Source organism: Melopsittacus undulatus, chromosome 7 (assembly GCF_012275295.1).
Source record: "Melopsittacus undulatus isolate bMelUnd1 chromosome 7, bMelUnd1.mat.Z, whole genome shotgun sequence".
Lineage (NCBI taxonomy): Eukaryota > Metazoa > Chordata > Aves > Psittaciformes > Psittaculidae > Melopsittacus > Melopsittacus undulatus.
This window is the reverse complement of record NC_047533.1, coordinates 34,075,941-34,093,090: the sequence shown is the minus strand read 5'-3', so window position 1 is coordinate 34,093,090 and position 17,150 is coordinate 34,075,941. Positions and strand designations below refer to the sequence as shown.

General features: G+C 42.6%; 1 protein-coding gene across 7 annotated transcripts in view; it reads left to right on the top strand.

Moving 5' to 3' along the window:
* Positions 1 to 17,150, top strand: part of STOX2 (storkhead box 2) — a 129,120-nt gene that overhangs the window by 93,468 nt on the left and 18,502 nt on the right. For all 7 annotated transcript variants that reach the window (XR_004549866.1, XM_034064898.1, XM_034064904.1 and 4 more), the window contains one exon: positions 13,924 to 14,076. Coding sequence is in view for 6 of the 7 variants with exons in the window: in XM_034064898.1 (XP_033920789.1) it covers positions 13,924 to 14,076 (153 nt within the window). In the remaining variant the exon portion in view is untranslated. The remainder of the gene's footprint in view (positions 1 to 13,923; positions 14,077 to 17,150) is intronic.

Below are 17,150 nucleotides of genomic sequence, written 5' to 3'. Positions count from 1 at the left end.
ATGGTCTGGGGAGTCAAACCCAGGAGTATTTGCGTAAAACTCATTAGTTGCAGGCAGCATAAAAAAAGATGTGGAACTGGTGACAGTGAATGTAGTACAGTGTAGTACAGCTGTGAAAGAAAGCAAGTTAGTATATATAGGGCAGGGTATTTCTACTAAAAGTATGTAAATGTTCATTTCCTTGTACCTTGGATGCAGGCAAGAGGGTAGCTGGAGCACCAGAACATGGTGCAGAATTCTGGTGGTTGCTTTTTAAAGCAAAGTTACATAAGTTTGAGTAAATGTAAATGAGTCCTCTAGAAAGATTAAAGGGACAGGGGGGCAGACATACGAAAGAATGCCAAAAGAGAGTGCTTTTATTAAAGCCAATGGAATGACAGCTGAAGGAGGGGAGGTATGTTCTCTGCAAATACATCAGGGTATAAGCAGCAGGACAGGGAAAAAAAGAGAGTAGTTTAAGCTCCTAGACAACACTAGCACAAAACCAGATGGGCATTACTTGTTGGGATATTGCTGAATTTAATACCCTGATCCCTCATGTAGGAGGGCCACGAGGATGATCAGGGGACTGGAGCACCTCCCATATGAAGACAGGCTGAGAAAGTTGGAGCTGTTCAGCCTGGAGAAGAGAAGGCTGCATGGAGACCTCATAGCAGCCTTCCAGTATCTGAAGGGGGCCTATAGGGATGCTGAGGAGGGACTATTCATTAGGGACTGTAGTGATAGGACAAGGGGTAACGGGTTGAAACTTAAACAGCAGAGGTTTAGACTGGATATAAGGAAGAAATTATTTACTGTGAGGGTGGTGAGGTACTGGAATGGGTTGCCCAGGGAGGTAGTGAATGCTCCATCCCTGGCAGTGTTCAAGACCAGGTTGGATGAAGCCTTGGGTGATATGGTTTAGTGTGAGGTGTCCCTGCCCATGGCAGGGGGGTTGGAACTAGATGATCTTGAGGTCCTTTCCAATCCTAACTATTCTATGATTCTATGTTTCCTCTTGTGTTTTTGTAAGTGATTTCGTAAAGAACCAGATTTGTTCAGGTAAGCCAAGTCGAATTTATTAGCATTCTGCAAATAACTGGTTATTAGTAGAGCACTAATATGTCAACAGTTTTAGGTCTAAGAAATTTCCTAAAGAAATACCAGTGTATATCTTTATCTGATTGAGGGCAACCTCAATCCGTCCCACCCCTACCAGTTTGATGCCAGTGCCAGATGCCCAGAGCTTGGAAAGGGATCACATGACAGCAGGAGGGCACCTGAGGAGCACCATAAAGGCATTCTGGCCACTCCAGCCAGTAGATTGGCTTCACTGGGGGCCCAACTCGCATGTGTCTGCACATAGGCATTTAGCATGAGGAATAACAGGAGTTAGATGTGCACACACCTGAAGGGCTACGATCTTACTGGCATCACAGAGACGTGGTGGGATGTTTTCTGTGACTGGAATGAAAGGATACGGGCTCTTCATGAAGGACAGGCAGGGTAGATGAGAAGGGGGTGTTGCTCTCAATGTCAGTGACCAGCTGGAGTGCTTGGAACTCTGCCTGAGGATGGAGGAAGAGCCAACCAGGAGCTTATGGGCTAGAATTAAAGGGCCAGCAGGCACAGAGGACATTACAGGGGGGTCTGCTACAGGCCACCAGACCAGGAAAACTGAGTGGATGAGTCCCCTAAAGACAGATAGAGTTGGCCTTGTGTTCACAAGCCCTGGTCCTTGTGAGGGACTTCAGCCACTGATATCTGTTAGAGGGGGGACCCAGCAGAGCATAAGCAATCCAGATTTCCGGAATTCATTGATGATAATTTCCTTCTTCAAGTGATAGAGGAACCAATGAGGAGAGGGGCTATGCTGGACTTTGTTATCATCAGCAAGGAGGGAGGGATTGGTGGGGAGTGTGAAGCTCAAGGGCAGCCTGGGCTGCAGTGCCTATGAAATGGTAGAGTTTGAGATCCTTAGGCAGTGAGGAAGTTGCACAGCAATACCCTGGACTTCAGAAGAGTGGACTTTGGCCTTTTAAGGGATCTGCTTGGTAGAATACCATGGGATGAAAGCTCTGGAGGGAAGAGGGGCCCAAGAAATCTGGTTAATATTCAAGCATCACCTCCTCCAAGCTCAGGAATGATGCATCCCAACCAAGAGAGGGTCAGGGAAAAACACCAGGAGGCTTGTGTGGATGAACAAGAAGCTCCTGAACAAACTCAGACAAAAAAAAGGAATCCTACAGAGGGTGGGAGCAAGGACAGGTAGCCTGGGAGGAATACAGAGAAACTGTCCAAGCAGCCAGGGATCAGGTTAGGAGAGTGGAATCCCTGACAGAAGTAAATCTGGCCAGGGACATCAAGGGCAACAACCAAAGCTTCTGTAGGTATATTGGTGATGAAAGGAAGGTGGGCCCTCTAGAAGGAAGTGTGAGACCTGGTTACCTGGAATATGGAGAAGGCTGAGGTACTCAACAACTTTTTTTGTTGCTGCAAGTGTTTCAGCTGCATTGCCCAGGTTGCAGAAGGCAAAAGAAAGGAGTGGGAAAATGAAGAGCTGCCAATTTGTAGGAGAAGGTCGGGTTCAAAACCATCTAAGGAACCTGAAGGTGCACAAGTCCATGGGACTTGATGAGATGCATCCATGGGTTCTGAGGGAACTGGTGAATGTAGTTGCCAAGCCATTATCTATCATATTTGAGAAATCATGGCAGTCTAGTGAAGTTCCTGCTGACTGTAAAAGGAAAAACATAACCTCCATTTTTAAATAGGGGAAAAAGGTAGACTTGGGAAACTACAGACCATGCGGGCTCACCTCGGTGCCTGGCAAGATCTGTGCTAAGGCACATGGAAAACAAGGAGGTGGTTGATGACAGCCAACATGGTTTCACCAAGGCCAAGTTGTGCCTGACAGATTTGATGGCTGCCTACAGCAGTTACAGCATGAGTGGGTAAGGAAAGAATGACTCATGTCATCTACCTGGACTTGTGCAAAGTGTTTGACACTGTCTCCCACATCATCCTGCTTTGTGAAGTTGGTTCTTGTAGAAGGAATCATGATAGATGACCACAGTCTCTGCAACTATAGACTGAATGCTGAGTGCTGATGCTAGCCTTCAAAATTTGGTATCCACTGAAACTGGTACAGGCTAGTCTGAATTTTCCTTTGCTCTTGATAGCCACTATGGCATCTTCTAGTGGTGGTCATTTTTAACCCTTTTGTTCTCTCCCCCCCTATTTGAGTATATTACTTTTCTCCTCTTGAATTTCCCTCTGGTGATGATGAAGGGGCTGTGGCAAAGGAAGGGAATCCCAGGCCCTGGCTCAAGAGGACTCAAGGATGTGTGCAAACTAAAATGGAGTTTCACAAAGGAGTCTGCATTCAACTCCACAACAATGCATGGGCAAAGGAAGAAAATGGGATTTTTACATCATCTGCCTTCTCAGCGTATGATGGAGATCCATCTGTCTCAGGCTATGTTGTATTCTGTACTGGTCTATTCAGATGCATGTGCATGCATGGAGTTATACAGAGAGAAGTACATGGCATATGTGTGCTGTACACTTTCAGTAAGGCAGCCTTTGTTTCAGTACCAACTCCTGTCATACACTGGGGGAAGATGTGGGATGGAAGAACAGAGTAGCTGCCTTGACTGGAAATTTTCTCTAGGTCTTCCGTCTGAGAGGTCACGCTAGGTATCGTGACAAATGATGGCAGTTTATTCATCAACTTTAGCTCTTCCAAACGTTCTTACTTCCATTTTCTCTGCTGCTGGTTTCTCCTTTCACTTTTTCTCTCTGCCATACATGAGGTATCAGGCACTTCTTGCTGTTCTTAATACTGATTAAAGAACTGCCTAATTGCTGATGAATTGAGTAAAGGATACCTAGGTGCTTATGCACACAAGATGTATGTGAACCCTAGGTGCATGTGAATGCTTAGTGCATTCTAGGTGTCTCCAAGGTGTCACATGCACAAGGGGAATTCTCTCACTCAACTTACAGTTGTATAAGTCTGTTCAGAGGAGTCAAGCTGGTCCTGACTTTATCGTTTGGGTTGAAGTCCTAGAGAAATTTGTTAGAGAGAAAGGGTATTCAGGCTGTGGTATTACCCTTATCTTTCTTCTGTCAGTATTTTAACTTTGGTGATAATAGCATGACTGCTGCTGCAAAAACTTGTACCTGTGTGTGAAAACACTACTGCATGCACAAGCCCAGCTATTTAGCTTTGCATGAATGTTGTCTAGTGCAAATGAAAACCAGATCAGAGCACTTGTTTTTTCTTTCAGTAGGTGCCTGTTGTAATTCCCTTTAAAGCCTGCAGAAATCTTTCTACTTGGAATGAGTTTGGTTGCTCTAAAGTGGGCGTTGGCTTAGCAACAATTCCGCGGGATCATCCTGGGGGACCCAAACATTGTAAGTGCCAAATTGGATTCATTAGAGGATTTGTGGCTGATTCTGTAGCCCCAGGGAAGGCAAAACTCCTGTAAAGCTGAAAGAAGATTTCCTGGGATAAGGCCTTTCAGGGAACACAGAAATCAATGACTGCAAAAGCCAGCGGTTTAATGTTGAGATCTTGGCTACTGTGTAACTGCAGATGTAGCAAAGCACCCAGCTTACCTTATACTTGTAAAGTAGCCTGTTTATAATACGGCCTTACTGTATAACAGTGCCCATAGATATGTAAACAAAAGTGAAGTTTGTTGTGTTTTTCATTATACAAGCTATTTATTTGTCCTCCTGAAGCACTTCCACAGACCTATTTTAGGCTGAGTTTGACTCTTTCACTGCCAGGGTAGTTGCAAGCCTACTACACCTTGCAGCATAAGGAGATGGTGACCTCTGTTTTTCATTCAGTCCTACAGGCTTGGTGTGATCATTTAGAGGAGAACCTGGGAGAACTGCCAGTTCCAGCACAGCACAGGTGAATCCTGCTGTGTTTCAGGATTTTATGGATTATATGTCTACTATGCTTCAAACAATTTCAGAGTTCGTAGGATAGAGGAAACTTTAGTAAGTGCCTCATGGCAGCACTCCCTTTTTCTGTTGTCCCTCAATTTCTGCATATTGGACCTCTTATTTTGATGACTAGATCACACCTAGAGCTAGTTCTTTTGCAGTTAAGGTAATTTTAAATGTTTCCTCCTCTTAAAATTCTCAGCAACTGAAAATGCTTGTCCTAAACAGTGGCATCTGTCTGTCATTGCACACTATTCCTATGTCTTCTCCTGTGTTTTCCTGATGCTTTCGCTTAGCATATCCTTACCAAACGAAGGCAAACCTAGCACTGAGAGTGAGATCCTAACACAGTGACCTTGTTCTGATCATTACCTTCTTTGTCAGTGGTAGCAGAAACCGAAGCAGCTCTGCTGGCTCTCGGCAGTTGGAGCAGTTTGACATTTTCTGTCTGGCGTGGTTTCAGGGCTGACTTTGTTGTAAGAACTAATGGTGAATGGGATGATGAAAAATGAGCTTGCAAGAGCTTGTCCACTGCTCCTAATTTTTTGATAAACAGGTTGCAGCAGCACAGCTTTAATCCAGTGTACAGCAGAGCTGTATGTTATGTGCAGGTCTGCAGCATTCTTCAGGACTAACAAAGAAGAGTAAATCTTTTTAATCAATAGAGTAAAAACTGGTGACATGGTAAATGGTGAATAAGGAAATATCACTCTGTGTCCTTACATCTGTTCATTTGTAGTGTGGTGTGTTGAGGGTTGTGTATTACATCAGGAAGATACATTAGGGGTAAATTTTTTGTCTTGATTGGAGGGTTAAAGCTTTAACTTGTCTTTGTTAATGCATGTAAATAGCTTTCTTGTCCACTTAATGAGGAGGTTGGCTTGTTATCCTGTACAATGCAGCTGGGCACCGTTCCAGAAGCATAGGCACTTGGTTTCAAAGACAAAGAAGCCAGTGCAGACGTAGGGAGAAACCTGGAACATTGCGCTGTGGATTTTTTCAGAGCGATGACTCATTTCAGTTCACAAAGGATTCTGGGCAGGGTAGTGAGAAGTCAGGTTGGCTGATCCATTCCTATGACTTCACTTTGCAGAGAGCCAGGCAGAAGAGGAGTGACACTGCAGAATCCTGAGGCACTGCAGTGGAGAGGTGCTTTGCAAAGACTGTGAGTGCCTTCAGAACAGGGGGTGGTGTCAGAACGTGATTCCAGCCATTCCCTGGAAGTAGGGCAAAAGGAGAGAGATGTTTTCAAAACACTGTGGGGGAGTTATATTTGTAGTCCTTTTTAAATTCTCTGCCTCCACCTCCCCTGTCATTTCTTAACCATTTATTTCTTGTGCTTATGTGAGAATTGTGAATATGTGCAATAACATTCCTTTCAGTGGACCTACATGCACTGATACCACATTATTGTTTGTTTTCTGGAAGCCCTGATTTCCTTCTTTAAGAGGTGGGTGTTTAGCATATTACTGCCTAAAAGCATGTTTTGTTTTTCTTCTTTCAGGTCCTGTGGCACTGACCTATGCTGCATTCTGCCAGCTTCCACAGTGATATAAAACCCCAGTATACACATTGTTGTTACATCACAGCTACTCTGGATACTGTACTGGAGCATGGAACCAGACCATAGGGGTTTGGGTAAGTCCTGCTTTTTTAACATATTGTGTGCCAGGAATATTGACATGGACATTTATTTAAAAATGCATTTGAAAAATACTGTTTGAGGAAACAAATTCTAAGGCACACAATATATTAAAAAAAACCGCAGTCCCACCCTCCTCCTTCCCAGGATAAGCAACACCACCAGAATCTCTTTGACTGAATCCTCTGGGAAAGTTCCGTGCTCCAGCAGAAACTTTATATGATCATAGTTGTAACATGTGCTGGGATATCACTTTGGATCAGGAGGCAGCTGGCCACAGGACATGAACAAAGAAAAGGTAATTTAAATCCCAGGAAATACATGGGATGACTGCATATAAGACAAGTCTGCTGACTGTGGGCAATTTAACTCCTCTTTCTGAAAGTTAGTGCCACTTGCTGAACCTGGAGATCATGATTTTACCTGGGTCAGAACCATTAAAAAGATCAGTTTGCATGTGTGAAGTTAATAACTGGCAAGGGACTAGAACTTTGCTCAGAGGCAAGTGTCTGTCATATGCCTAGTCATTATTGAGGTTGCTGTGTTTTATTCAGGCTGTTTAGAATTGAAGTGGTCATATTGCCAAGTCACATTCTTGAGGCATTCCCGATTTGTGTTTGCAAGGGAAGATATGTTTTTGTGTGTATGCATTTCAGAAGTGCAGAAGGAGCTAGCTGGCTAGCAAATGTGTGTTACTGTGTTTGTTGAGCCTTTGTTGAAGCTGTTAAAATAAATGGACAAAACTTTAATGTAGTTTTTCTTATTGTTACCAGTCATCTTGTCTAGTTTAACTGTGTCTAGTAAACACAACCAGCAGCTTTGTTCACAAGATACTTTAGTAAATGTAGTTCAAAAGGAGGATGTCTGAGAACAGTGTAAGCAATGCACATTCTAGTTTTCTTTATTTCAGATTTTCCCAGTAAAATGTGTACTTTTCTGTGTTAGTGTGCTAGTGCAGATCCAAGATATTTCAGGGTAATTTGGGTAATACAGAAACCTGCATGTTCTTCCTATTCTCTCCTTTTTAATCAGACAGAAATGTCATTGTTGTGAGTTCCCATAAGAAAGATTTTGTTTTCCACATTTGTGTTAAGTATTTTGTAATTAGAGTGACTTAGTCAAGCTGTGGTTTGGGGGGAAAAAAGGGTAATGTGCAGCCCAGGCCAGACATGTAAGTTCTTTAGCATCTGTCCCATATTTAAGAAAATCTGAAAATATGCTTTTTCTAGAAGAGGCTTTTTAATGGTCTTCATGAAAAAAAGTTGTGATGTTCTAAGCTGAAGCACCCTCTTTTTGCCCATGACCAGTAATTTTGGTTTTGTTAGCTACCTTTTGTTTGAAAAGGCCTTTCTGTAGTTCTTCCCAGAGTGAAATCACAGGTGGGTGTTGACAAGAACAGGCTGTTGGCAAGAATTCTTTTGTAGGGGATTTCTGTTGCAACCACCACTATAATCATGAGGTAACATGAAGTTACTGTACTCTAGTTTGGTGTTTTCTGATTAAAAACGTAGATCTATAAGCAGCAAAAGTACTGAAGTCAGATTTCCATTGACAAGTGTTTTTTGACTGGATTCTGTCTTGTCTAGTGGGATGTGGCTGTCCCAGGAGCTCTGTGCAGATTGAGCATGCATAGCAAACACTCATTTTAGAATCTCTGTTGCCCAGTGGGGCTCAACCTCTGGCACATGCATGCACACAGATTGTGATTGTGCAAGCCTCATTTCATGTGGAAACCAGACTAAAAAAATCATATTTACAGTTTGACTTGATCTGTAGGGAAAAAAGAGGTTGAAAAGGTGTTGAGAGGCTGGACAGGGAAGTGAAACTGTGCTTTGGCTTCCTACATTTTACAGGATCCGAGTGTAATTAGAGGGTCTCTTTGCTACTTCAGGGAAAGAGTGTGTATGAATTCTAATATATTGTGGCTTTGCACTGTAATTTCCTCAATTTTCTTTCACAGTGGCTATATTGAATTGGTTCCATGTATAAGTCAAGAGGTGATTTTTCAAACAATCTTCATGCAAACTTCCTGAGATAGAGTTTGACTTTGAGGTCACTTCTTTGCAGTAGGGGCTTTGCTAATAAAAATTGTCTCATCAGTATGTAGTTGATAGTTTGATTGCTGATACATGGTGCAGAATACTGTGTACCTCATTTCCTCCCAAGATGGTGGCACCTAGGTTTTCAGATAACAGTGACACTAGGTGAACTGGCACAGGTTCTGGCTGGTATGGGTTCAGGATGTGTGAATTGTCATTCTCTGCTCTGTTACAGACCATCACTTTCTCATCATGTGTGTTAAGGATAGTTACGATTACCCAGTTTTCTGGAATGTTTTGAAATCAACTGCAGAAATGTGTATGTTAAGAGCTAAGTGTTTATTTTATGTGCTACATAATCTATTGTTCTAAGTAACAATAATTATTTTTTTCACCTCAGGGTAGCTCTACAAATCCCCAGGGCATAAATGAGGATAAATCTCTTTCATTGTTTTTTATGTGCTTAGATATTTTTGAAAATCAAGTGCCACTGAAATCAAGAAGTCTAGAAAACATTTTCTTTTTTTTTTCCAGTTTTTTAGGGAAAAGTTTGGAAAGACACTACAGAAACAGAGCTAAAACTATATATATCTTGATTGTATTTAAACAAAACATGCAGTCAGCTGGCAAGAACTGCTTTCTGAGACTCAGTTTTCATTTAATTGCAAACATAAACATATGAAAGTCAAGGATAATAATTTTGATTTCAAAAGAAAGCTGCTTGAGACAAGCATCAGTCAGAGCTAACACAAGCCATATGCTAGACGTTTTGTGTAAGTGATGTGGTCTTCAAAATGTAGAAAAAGCATATTTGATTTTTTAAGCAGATCTGTCCTAAAGAAGTTGTAGTAAACGTTCTGTTCAACAGGCTAATGCACATAATCGATGTTAATATTTTAAATCATAGATGCAAGTTATTTTCTGTTGTTGTGCATCAAAGAAGTTTGTGCGCTTAACTATAACCGCAGAGTACTTATAATTTGCCAGAGCCACAGAATAGTTAAGATAAAACTTGGCAAATCAGAGCTTCCCTGAGTGAGGGGGTTCTGGCTCTATATGACTAGGTCTGCTGAAAGTTTTGCAGATGTCTGCTAAGTTTTTTAAACCAAGAGCCAGTAATTATCCAGCAGTTGTGAACAACAAGCTATGAAGGTAATTCTGGCACAACAGTGGTGAAACAAGAGCTCCCTTGTCATGATGAAGAAGGCTGAAAAACACTCAGTGGAAAAGAGTGAGGCTTAACTGTCCATAGTCCCTTACAAACCAGAAAGGCAGGCTGTCACATAAACCAGCATTTGCTGGCCATTTCTACTGCATTTCAAGCCATTTAAGTTATGATGTCATGGATTACACCAGTCATCTTAGCAAGCAGGATGTATATTACCCTGACATACTAACTATAGCATCTTTGCTAGAGATTTTGTTAATATTAAGAACTGACACTGAATGTTTTGTATTGATGAGTTATATGCAGTATAATTAGTATTTTGGTGAAAGCTCTTGGCTTGTTCCTGACAAGAGCCCAGTTTGCAGGGGTCAGATGTGCAGACTGAATGTTTTATGCACATGCACAGCAGGAGCCCTGCTTTAAAAGGAAAGATTGTGCAAATTGCAAGGTTATTGAAATCCAGATAAACTTTATTATTTCTTAACTTGTACTTTGTTAACAAGTTCTGACTGAGAGTGATCCCAGAGATGGATCTCTGCAGGCTCTTGGGAGTCAGGGTAGAGGGATGGTCTGATCCTTGTGGATGAGCACAGGAACTGCCCCAAGCTCTTGTCCAAGCATCCCTCTGGGGCAGCTGGGAGGCTGAGAGCAAACCTATGTAAGTTAGCAGCACTTGCTAGGCTTCGTGTATAACCTTCCTTGAGTCCCTTTCCCACTTCAGGAAAATTATTATGGTATTAAGGCGTGTTTCTTACATATTAAATATCATTCTGATTACCTGTAAGTGGACTGGTCTGGGTTCAGGGAAGGAAAGAGGTCTTCGTCTCACTCTTCCATCCTGCTGCCTCCATGGGTGACAGTGTGAATGCGTGCTGGGAGTAGTCACAAGGATACTATTGCCATGGTGCTTTAGTTTTAAGAAATTGCCAGGTCTTTGGTGATCCAGATAAAACACTTCAGGAAGTTACTGCCCTTCACCTGGATGCCCTTAAAGCTACCCAGGGAGTCCATTTCAGTGCTCAGTGAACCTGGTAGGATTAAAAATCATCTGAGGACAATATATGCCAATCTGTTTGACATTGTGCTGAACTGAACTTGGTAGTGCTGACAAGGATACCCATGATAATCTCCATGTGAAAGACAGTAATTTCTTAAATTGCTTAGCCAAATCTGCGTAATTCTCAAGATAATTTGGAACATTCGGAAACTAAAAACTAAAAAACCTGATCCCCTACACAAAGAGCATGGTGACTGTTGATCAAAGTTGGTAAGCTTACATGTCTGGATGATTACAAAGATTCCTCTATGACAAAGTTCAAGCTGACAGCAGGTTTAGTTATGAATAAATAGTAATATAATAACTGTAATGTTCTTTAACCATTCTCAAATGATGAGGGAACAAATGGTGTTTGCTCCTAAGTCCTGTGAAAGCATCTCTCTTGCATTTACTTATAAGCTGCCTAAGATCATCTTGATTGTCACTGTCTGTCTGTAAAGTACATGGCATGAACTTTTCAGTTGAATATGAACAAAAAATGTCCAGAAAAGGTTATGTTTAAGGTCATCATTCTATTGTCAGGTAAGAATTGTGAAAATCTGGGGTGCGCTGCTGAAGCCAGAGGAATGCTGCTGTGTTGGAATTGCAGCATTGATCTGGTCAGGCCTGGTTAAGCAGAAGCAATCAGGAGACAGCATACCATGAATGTGTGTTTTAAATTGTTGTGTCTTGGGTAATGTGCATCACTGTTGTAGAACAGATTGTACAGCAGGTATATTGAAAAATATTGCTCATAAGTATCACTTGAAGCAGTTATGCAATTTGCTACTCCCGCCAATTTTTTTTCCCCAAAGAACTGAGTATATTTGTCATGGTTTAAGCCCAGGATGTAAATCAGACCCACGCAGCCCGCTCACTCACTCCCCCACTTCCTTCCCCCCTGCTCCCTGTGGGATGGGGAGGAGAATCAAAAGAATGTAACTCCCACGGGTTGAGATAAGAGCAGTCCAGTAACTTAAGGTATAACACAAATCACTGCTGCTACTACCAATAATAATAATAATAAGGGAAATAGCAACGGAAGAGAATACAATATCACCCATCAATACCCAGCCCGACCGAGCAGAGAGCCAGCCCTTCTGGGTAACTCCCAGTTACATCCTGGGCATGACGTGCTATGGTATGGAATACCTCTTTGGCTAGTTTGGGTCAGGTGTCCTGTCTCTGCTTCCTCCCGGCTTTCCCTCCTCCCTGGCAGAGCATGAGACCCAAAAAGTCCTTTGTCAGACTAAACATTACTGAGCAGTAACTAAAAACATCAGTGTTATCAGCGCTGTTCCCAGGCTGAAAGTCAAAAACACAATGCTGCACCAGCTACTAAGAAGGAACAAAAATAACTGCTACTGCTGAACCCAGGACAATAATGCAAGGTTAACTGCATTTTGATAATCAGTTTTAGAAACTGCCATTCCTTCCTCTTTGGTAAAGGGAATATAGAATTAGTAGGGCAAATATTAGATCCCCTAAATTGTGGGGGGGAAGTTTGAATTTGAATTAATTTCCACTATTTGATTCCTGATTTGATCACAAGGTATTGCTTCATGACAACAGAAATAGTGGGATTTTCCTGAGATTTCAAAGCCATTTAGATGAAGTTTAATCCCTGGCTATTGACTGACCTATAGCCAGAAAAGAATTCATGGTCAAGCACCTCTTGTTCTGTCTGTTACTCTTTATTTTTCCACTGGCAAAAGAAATCTTTTGCGTTCTGCTTCCCCCTGTTTGAAATCACTGGGGAATTGTTACCATTTCAAGCACAGGTACAAAGCAGAATCTAAAGCATTTCTATACTTATATAAAATATGTTAAAATGCACATGTATATTTTGCTCTCACAAGACCTCACTTGGAGTATTATGTATAATTCTGGTGTCCTCAACATAAAAAGGACATGGAACTGCTGGAACAACTCCAGAGGAGGGCCACGAGGATGATCAGGGCACTGGAGCACCTCCCTGTTCAGCCTGGAGAAGAGAAGGCTGCATGGAGACCTCATAGCAGCCTTCCAGTATCTGAAGGAGGCCTACAGGGATGCTGGGGAGGGACTCTTCATTAGGAACTGTAGTGGCAGGACAGGGGGTAACGGGTTAAAACTTAAACAGGGGAAGTTTAGATTGGATATAAGGAAGAAATACTTTACTGTAAGGGGTGGTGTGGCAGTGATATGGGTTGCCCAAGGAAGTTGTGAATGCTCCATTTCTGGCAGTGTTCAAGGCTGGTCTGGATAGAGCCTTGGGTGACGTGGTTTAGTGTGAGTTGTCCCTGCCCATGGCAGGGGGTTGGAACTATATGATCCTAAGGTCCTTCCCCACCCTAACTATTCTATGATTCTGTGTGTATTTGTGTAATCATGCTAATATTACCAAGTTGTAACTTCTATAACTTTCATTTTTAAGGTCTTTTAATGATTTTTTAAGTATGGGTTAATGAATTCTTTTTAATGACAACATGAGAAAAGTTACAGCAAAGTTATTTTTTCAGGTCATCCTGCAACCTCTAAAAAAACATGTATACTGTACAAAGACATTTGATGTGTAGATCCAGGGGAGATTTATTCAGGGTATCAGTTTTAAGGTATTTGATGCTTTCATGCCTCTGAAGAATGTCTGTGCTTTATCAACTGAGTGAAAATGTTACTTATTAACTTAACAACTTTTTTTTGTTACTCTTAATAAAAAATTCTATGAAGTGGAAATGGTGGGTGATCCACTTCATGAGTCTTTGTAAGGGGAGTGAAAATCTCCCTGTTTATGGCCAGTGAAATACATGCAACTGTTTTGTTTGTGCAGTTACCTAGTAGGATATGCAAGCACAAGGTTTTGCAACTGTAAGTGCTCATTTGTTGGCATTTTTTTCTGAATCTGTCTGCATAGTGTGTATGTCCCATTTTCCAAAGTTCACTAAGTCTAAGTTTTGAAATAAGTTGTTGGATGGTTTTCCATAGTTAGAGTTTTATCTCCAGCTCAATACAAAGACTAGAGAGCTGTGCACATCATCTCCAATTATCTGTGCATCCTTGTTCTGTGAGTGGATTTTTAAACAAAACACTTCATTGCACATCTATTCTGTTTTTGCAGGTGATGTATCACCCATCAGCATGTCTCCCATCAGTCAGTCGCAGTTTATTCCACTTGGGGAAATCCTTTGCTTGGCCATCTCAGCAATGAACTCTGCCCGAAAACAAGTCACACAAGAAGCACTAATGGAGCACCTAACAACCTGCTTCCCAGGTAACTGGACATCAGTAAATCATTGGTCAGATGGACACATGTCTGTAAAAGGGCAGAATCTCCAATCCCTACCCAAAAGGTTGCTTATTTTTTTGGTTTGCTTAAAGCAGAGAATTTCAGTTTTTGATAGTTTTTCTTCACTCTTCTGGATGGGAATATTAAGTGATCTTGAGATGCTACCCAAAATAAAAGGAGGCTTTAGGATTCTAATGACCTTTCTTATGACCTTTTCTTTATTCTTAAACATATGGAGAATTGAGTTCTCTTTTGACAGGGCTATTCATGTGGGATGCATTTTGCAGGGTTAACTCCTGTCTTTATGTAAACATTAAAGATTACTTGTGGTAATAAACAGCAAACTGTATCAGCTTGGGTTTTTTTTTTCAGACTGGTATCACAATCAGCTTATTTGTGGGTTTTCTCACAAAATGAATATCATCATAGTCAAAAGAGATTAGGACTTCTGTAATAGTTATGGAGAACAAAGCATGTGTCATAACCAGAGCAGGCTTATTCCACCTTGTGGCTTTCAAGACAGTTGTAAGCTAACTCATAATCACTTTGTTGACATCATTCAACTAGTTCAAGTGTCATTGTCCAGTCTCTGCAGAGATAACCTCAACGGGGTCCTTGTGCAGAGCCGTCTCTCTTAAAAACAGTTTTCCACATACTGTATCTCTTCCTTTGCCTAGGACAGGCTCTTGGAACTGGTGGGGTAAGTAAGTAACAGAGTCCAATGATGATGGCATGCCTGCTTCAGGGAGAGGTTATATTTAAACTGAAGGGAGATTGCCAGCCTGTTTTCCAGGGCTTTTCAGAGCCTTCTGGAACACAGTTTTGGCTTTTGCTTCTGTACTGTCCTTGCCTGAAAAATCTCTAAATTTTTTTTTTTAACTTGGCAGCTGTCTCCATGACTGAAAGGCTTGCAGAGCCATACATACACCTGGTGTGTTCATAAATCATAGAATCATAGAATAGTTAGGATTGGAAAGGACCTCAGGATCATCTAGTTTCAACCCCCCTGCCTTGGGCAGGGACACCTCACACTAAACCATATCACCCAAGGCTTCATCCAACCTGGTCTTGAACACCGCCAGGGATGGAGCATTCACTACCTCCCTGGGCAACCCATTCCAGTACCTCATCACCCTAACAGTAAAGAATTTCTTCCTTATATCCAGTCTAAACCTCTGCTGTTTAAGTTTCAACCCGTTACCCCTTGTCCTGTCACTACAGTCCCTAATGAATAGTCCCTCCTCAGCATCCCTGTAGGCCCCCTTCAGATACTGGAAGGCTGCTATGAGGTCTCCATGCAGCCTTCTCTTCTCCAGGCTGAACAGCTCCAACTTTCTCAGCCTGTCTTCATATGGGAGGTGCTCCAGTGCCCTGATCATCCTCATGGCCCTCCTCTGGACTTGTTCTAACAGTACCATGTCCTTTCTATGTTGAGGACACCAGAACTGAACACAGTACTCCAAGTGAGGTCTCACGAGAGCAGAGTAGAGGGGCAGGATCACCTCCTTTGACCTGCTGGTCATGCTTCTTTTGATGCAGCCCAGGATATGGTTGGCTTTCTGGGCTGAGTGCACACTGCTGGCTCATGTTCATTTTCTCATTGACCAACACCCCCAAGTCCTTCTCTGCAGGACTACCATGAATTTCCTTTTTGCCCAACCTGTAGCTGTGCCTGGGATTGCTCTGACCCAGGTGTAGGACCTTGCACTTGGCATGGTTAAACTTCATGAGGTTGGCATCAGCCCACCTCACAAGTGTGTCAAGGTCCCTCTGAATGGCATTCCTTCCCTCCAGCATATCAACAGAACCACACAGCTTGGTGTCATCGGCAAACTTGCTGAGGGTGCACTCAATCCCACTGTCCATGTCAGTGACAAAGATATTAAACAAGACCGGTCCCAACACTGATCCCTGAGGGGACACCACTTGTTACTGGTCTCCAGCCAGACACTGAACTGTTGACCACAACTCTTTGAGTGCGACCATCCAGCCAGTTCTTTATCCACCGAGTGGTCCACCTATCAAATTGATGCCTCTCCAATTTAGAGACAAGGATGTCATGTGGGACAGTGTCAAACGCTTTGCACAAGTCCAGGTAGATGACGTCAACTGCTCCACCCCTGTCCATCACTTTTGTAGCCCCGTCACAGAAGGCCACCAAATTGGTCAGGCAGGATTTTCCCCTAGTAAAGCCATGCTGGCTGTCACCAAGCACCTTGTTGTTTTTCATGTGCCCTATCATGCCTTCCAGGAGAATCTGCTCCCAGATTTTGCCAGGCACAGAGGTGAGACTGACAGGTCTGTAATTCCCCGGGTCATCCATTTTCCCCTTCTTGAAAATGGGGGTTATATTCCCCTTTTTCCAGTCATCAGGAGCTTCACCTGACTGCCATGATTTTTCAAATATGATGGACAGTGGCTTAGCAACTTCATTCACCAGCTCCTTCATGACCCGTGGATGGATTTCATCAGGTCCCATGGACTTGTGTACATTCAGGTTCTTAAGATGGTCTCGAACCAGATCTTCACATACAGTGGGCCCAAGGTCTAGGTTTTCACATTCTCTGCGTCCGCCCTCCAAGACTCGGGTGCTGCGGTCAGAGCCTTTGCCAGTGAAGACTGAGGCAAAGAAGGCATTCAGAACCTCAGCCTTCTCCACGTCCTGTGTAGCCAGTTCTCCCGAAAGCTTCCAGAGGGGGCCTACATTGTCCTTAGTCTGTTTTTTAGCCGCTACATACCTATAAAATCCCTTCCTGTTATCTTTAATATCCCTTGCCAAGTTTAACTCCAATTGGGCCTTTCCCAGACAACATCCCTGTATTCATCCCAGGCCACCTGTTCTTGCTTCCACCTTTTATAAGCCTCTTTTTTCCTGTGAATTTTCCTCAGCAGCTCCTTATCCATCCAAGGAGGTCTCCTGGCCTTCCTGCTGCACTTCCTTCTAGTCGGGATGCAACACTCCAGAGCTTGTAGCAGGTGATCCTTGAATATTAACCAAGATAAATGCTGGTATACTGTTCAGAAGATATTCTTGTCAGCATTTGATAATATTAATTAAA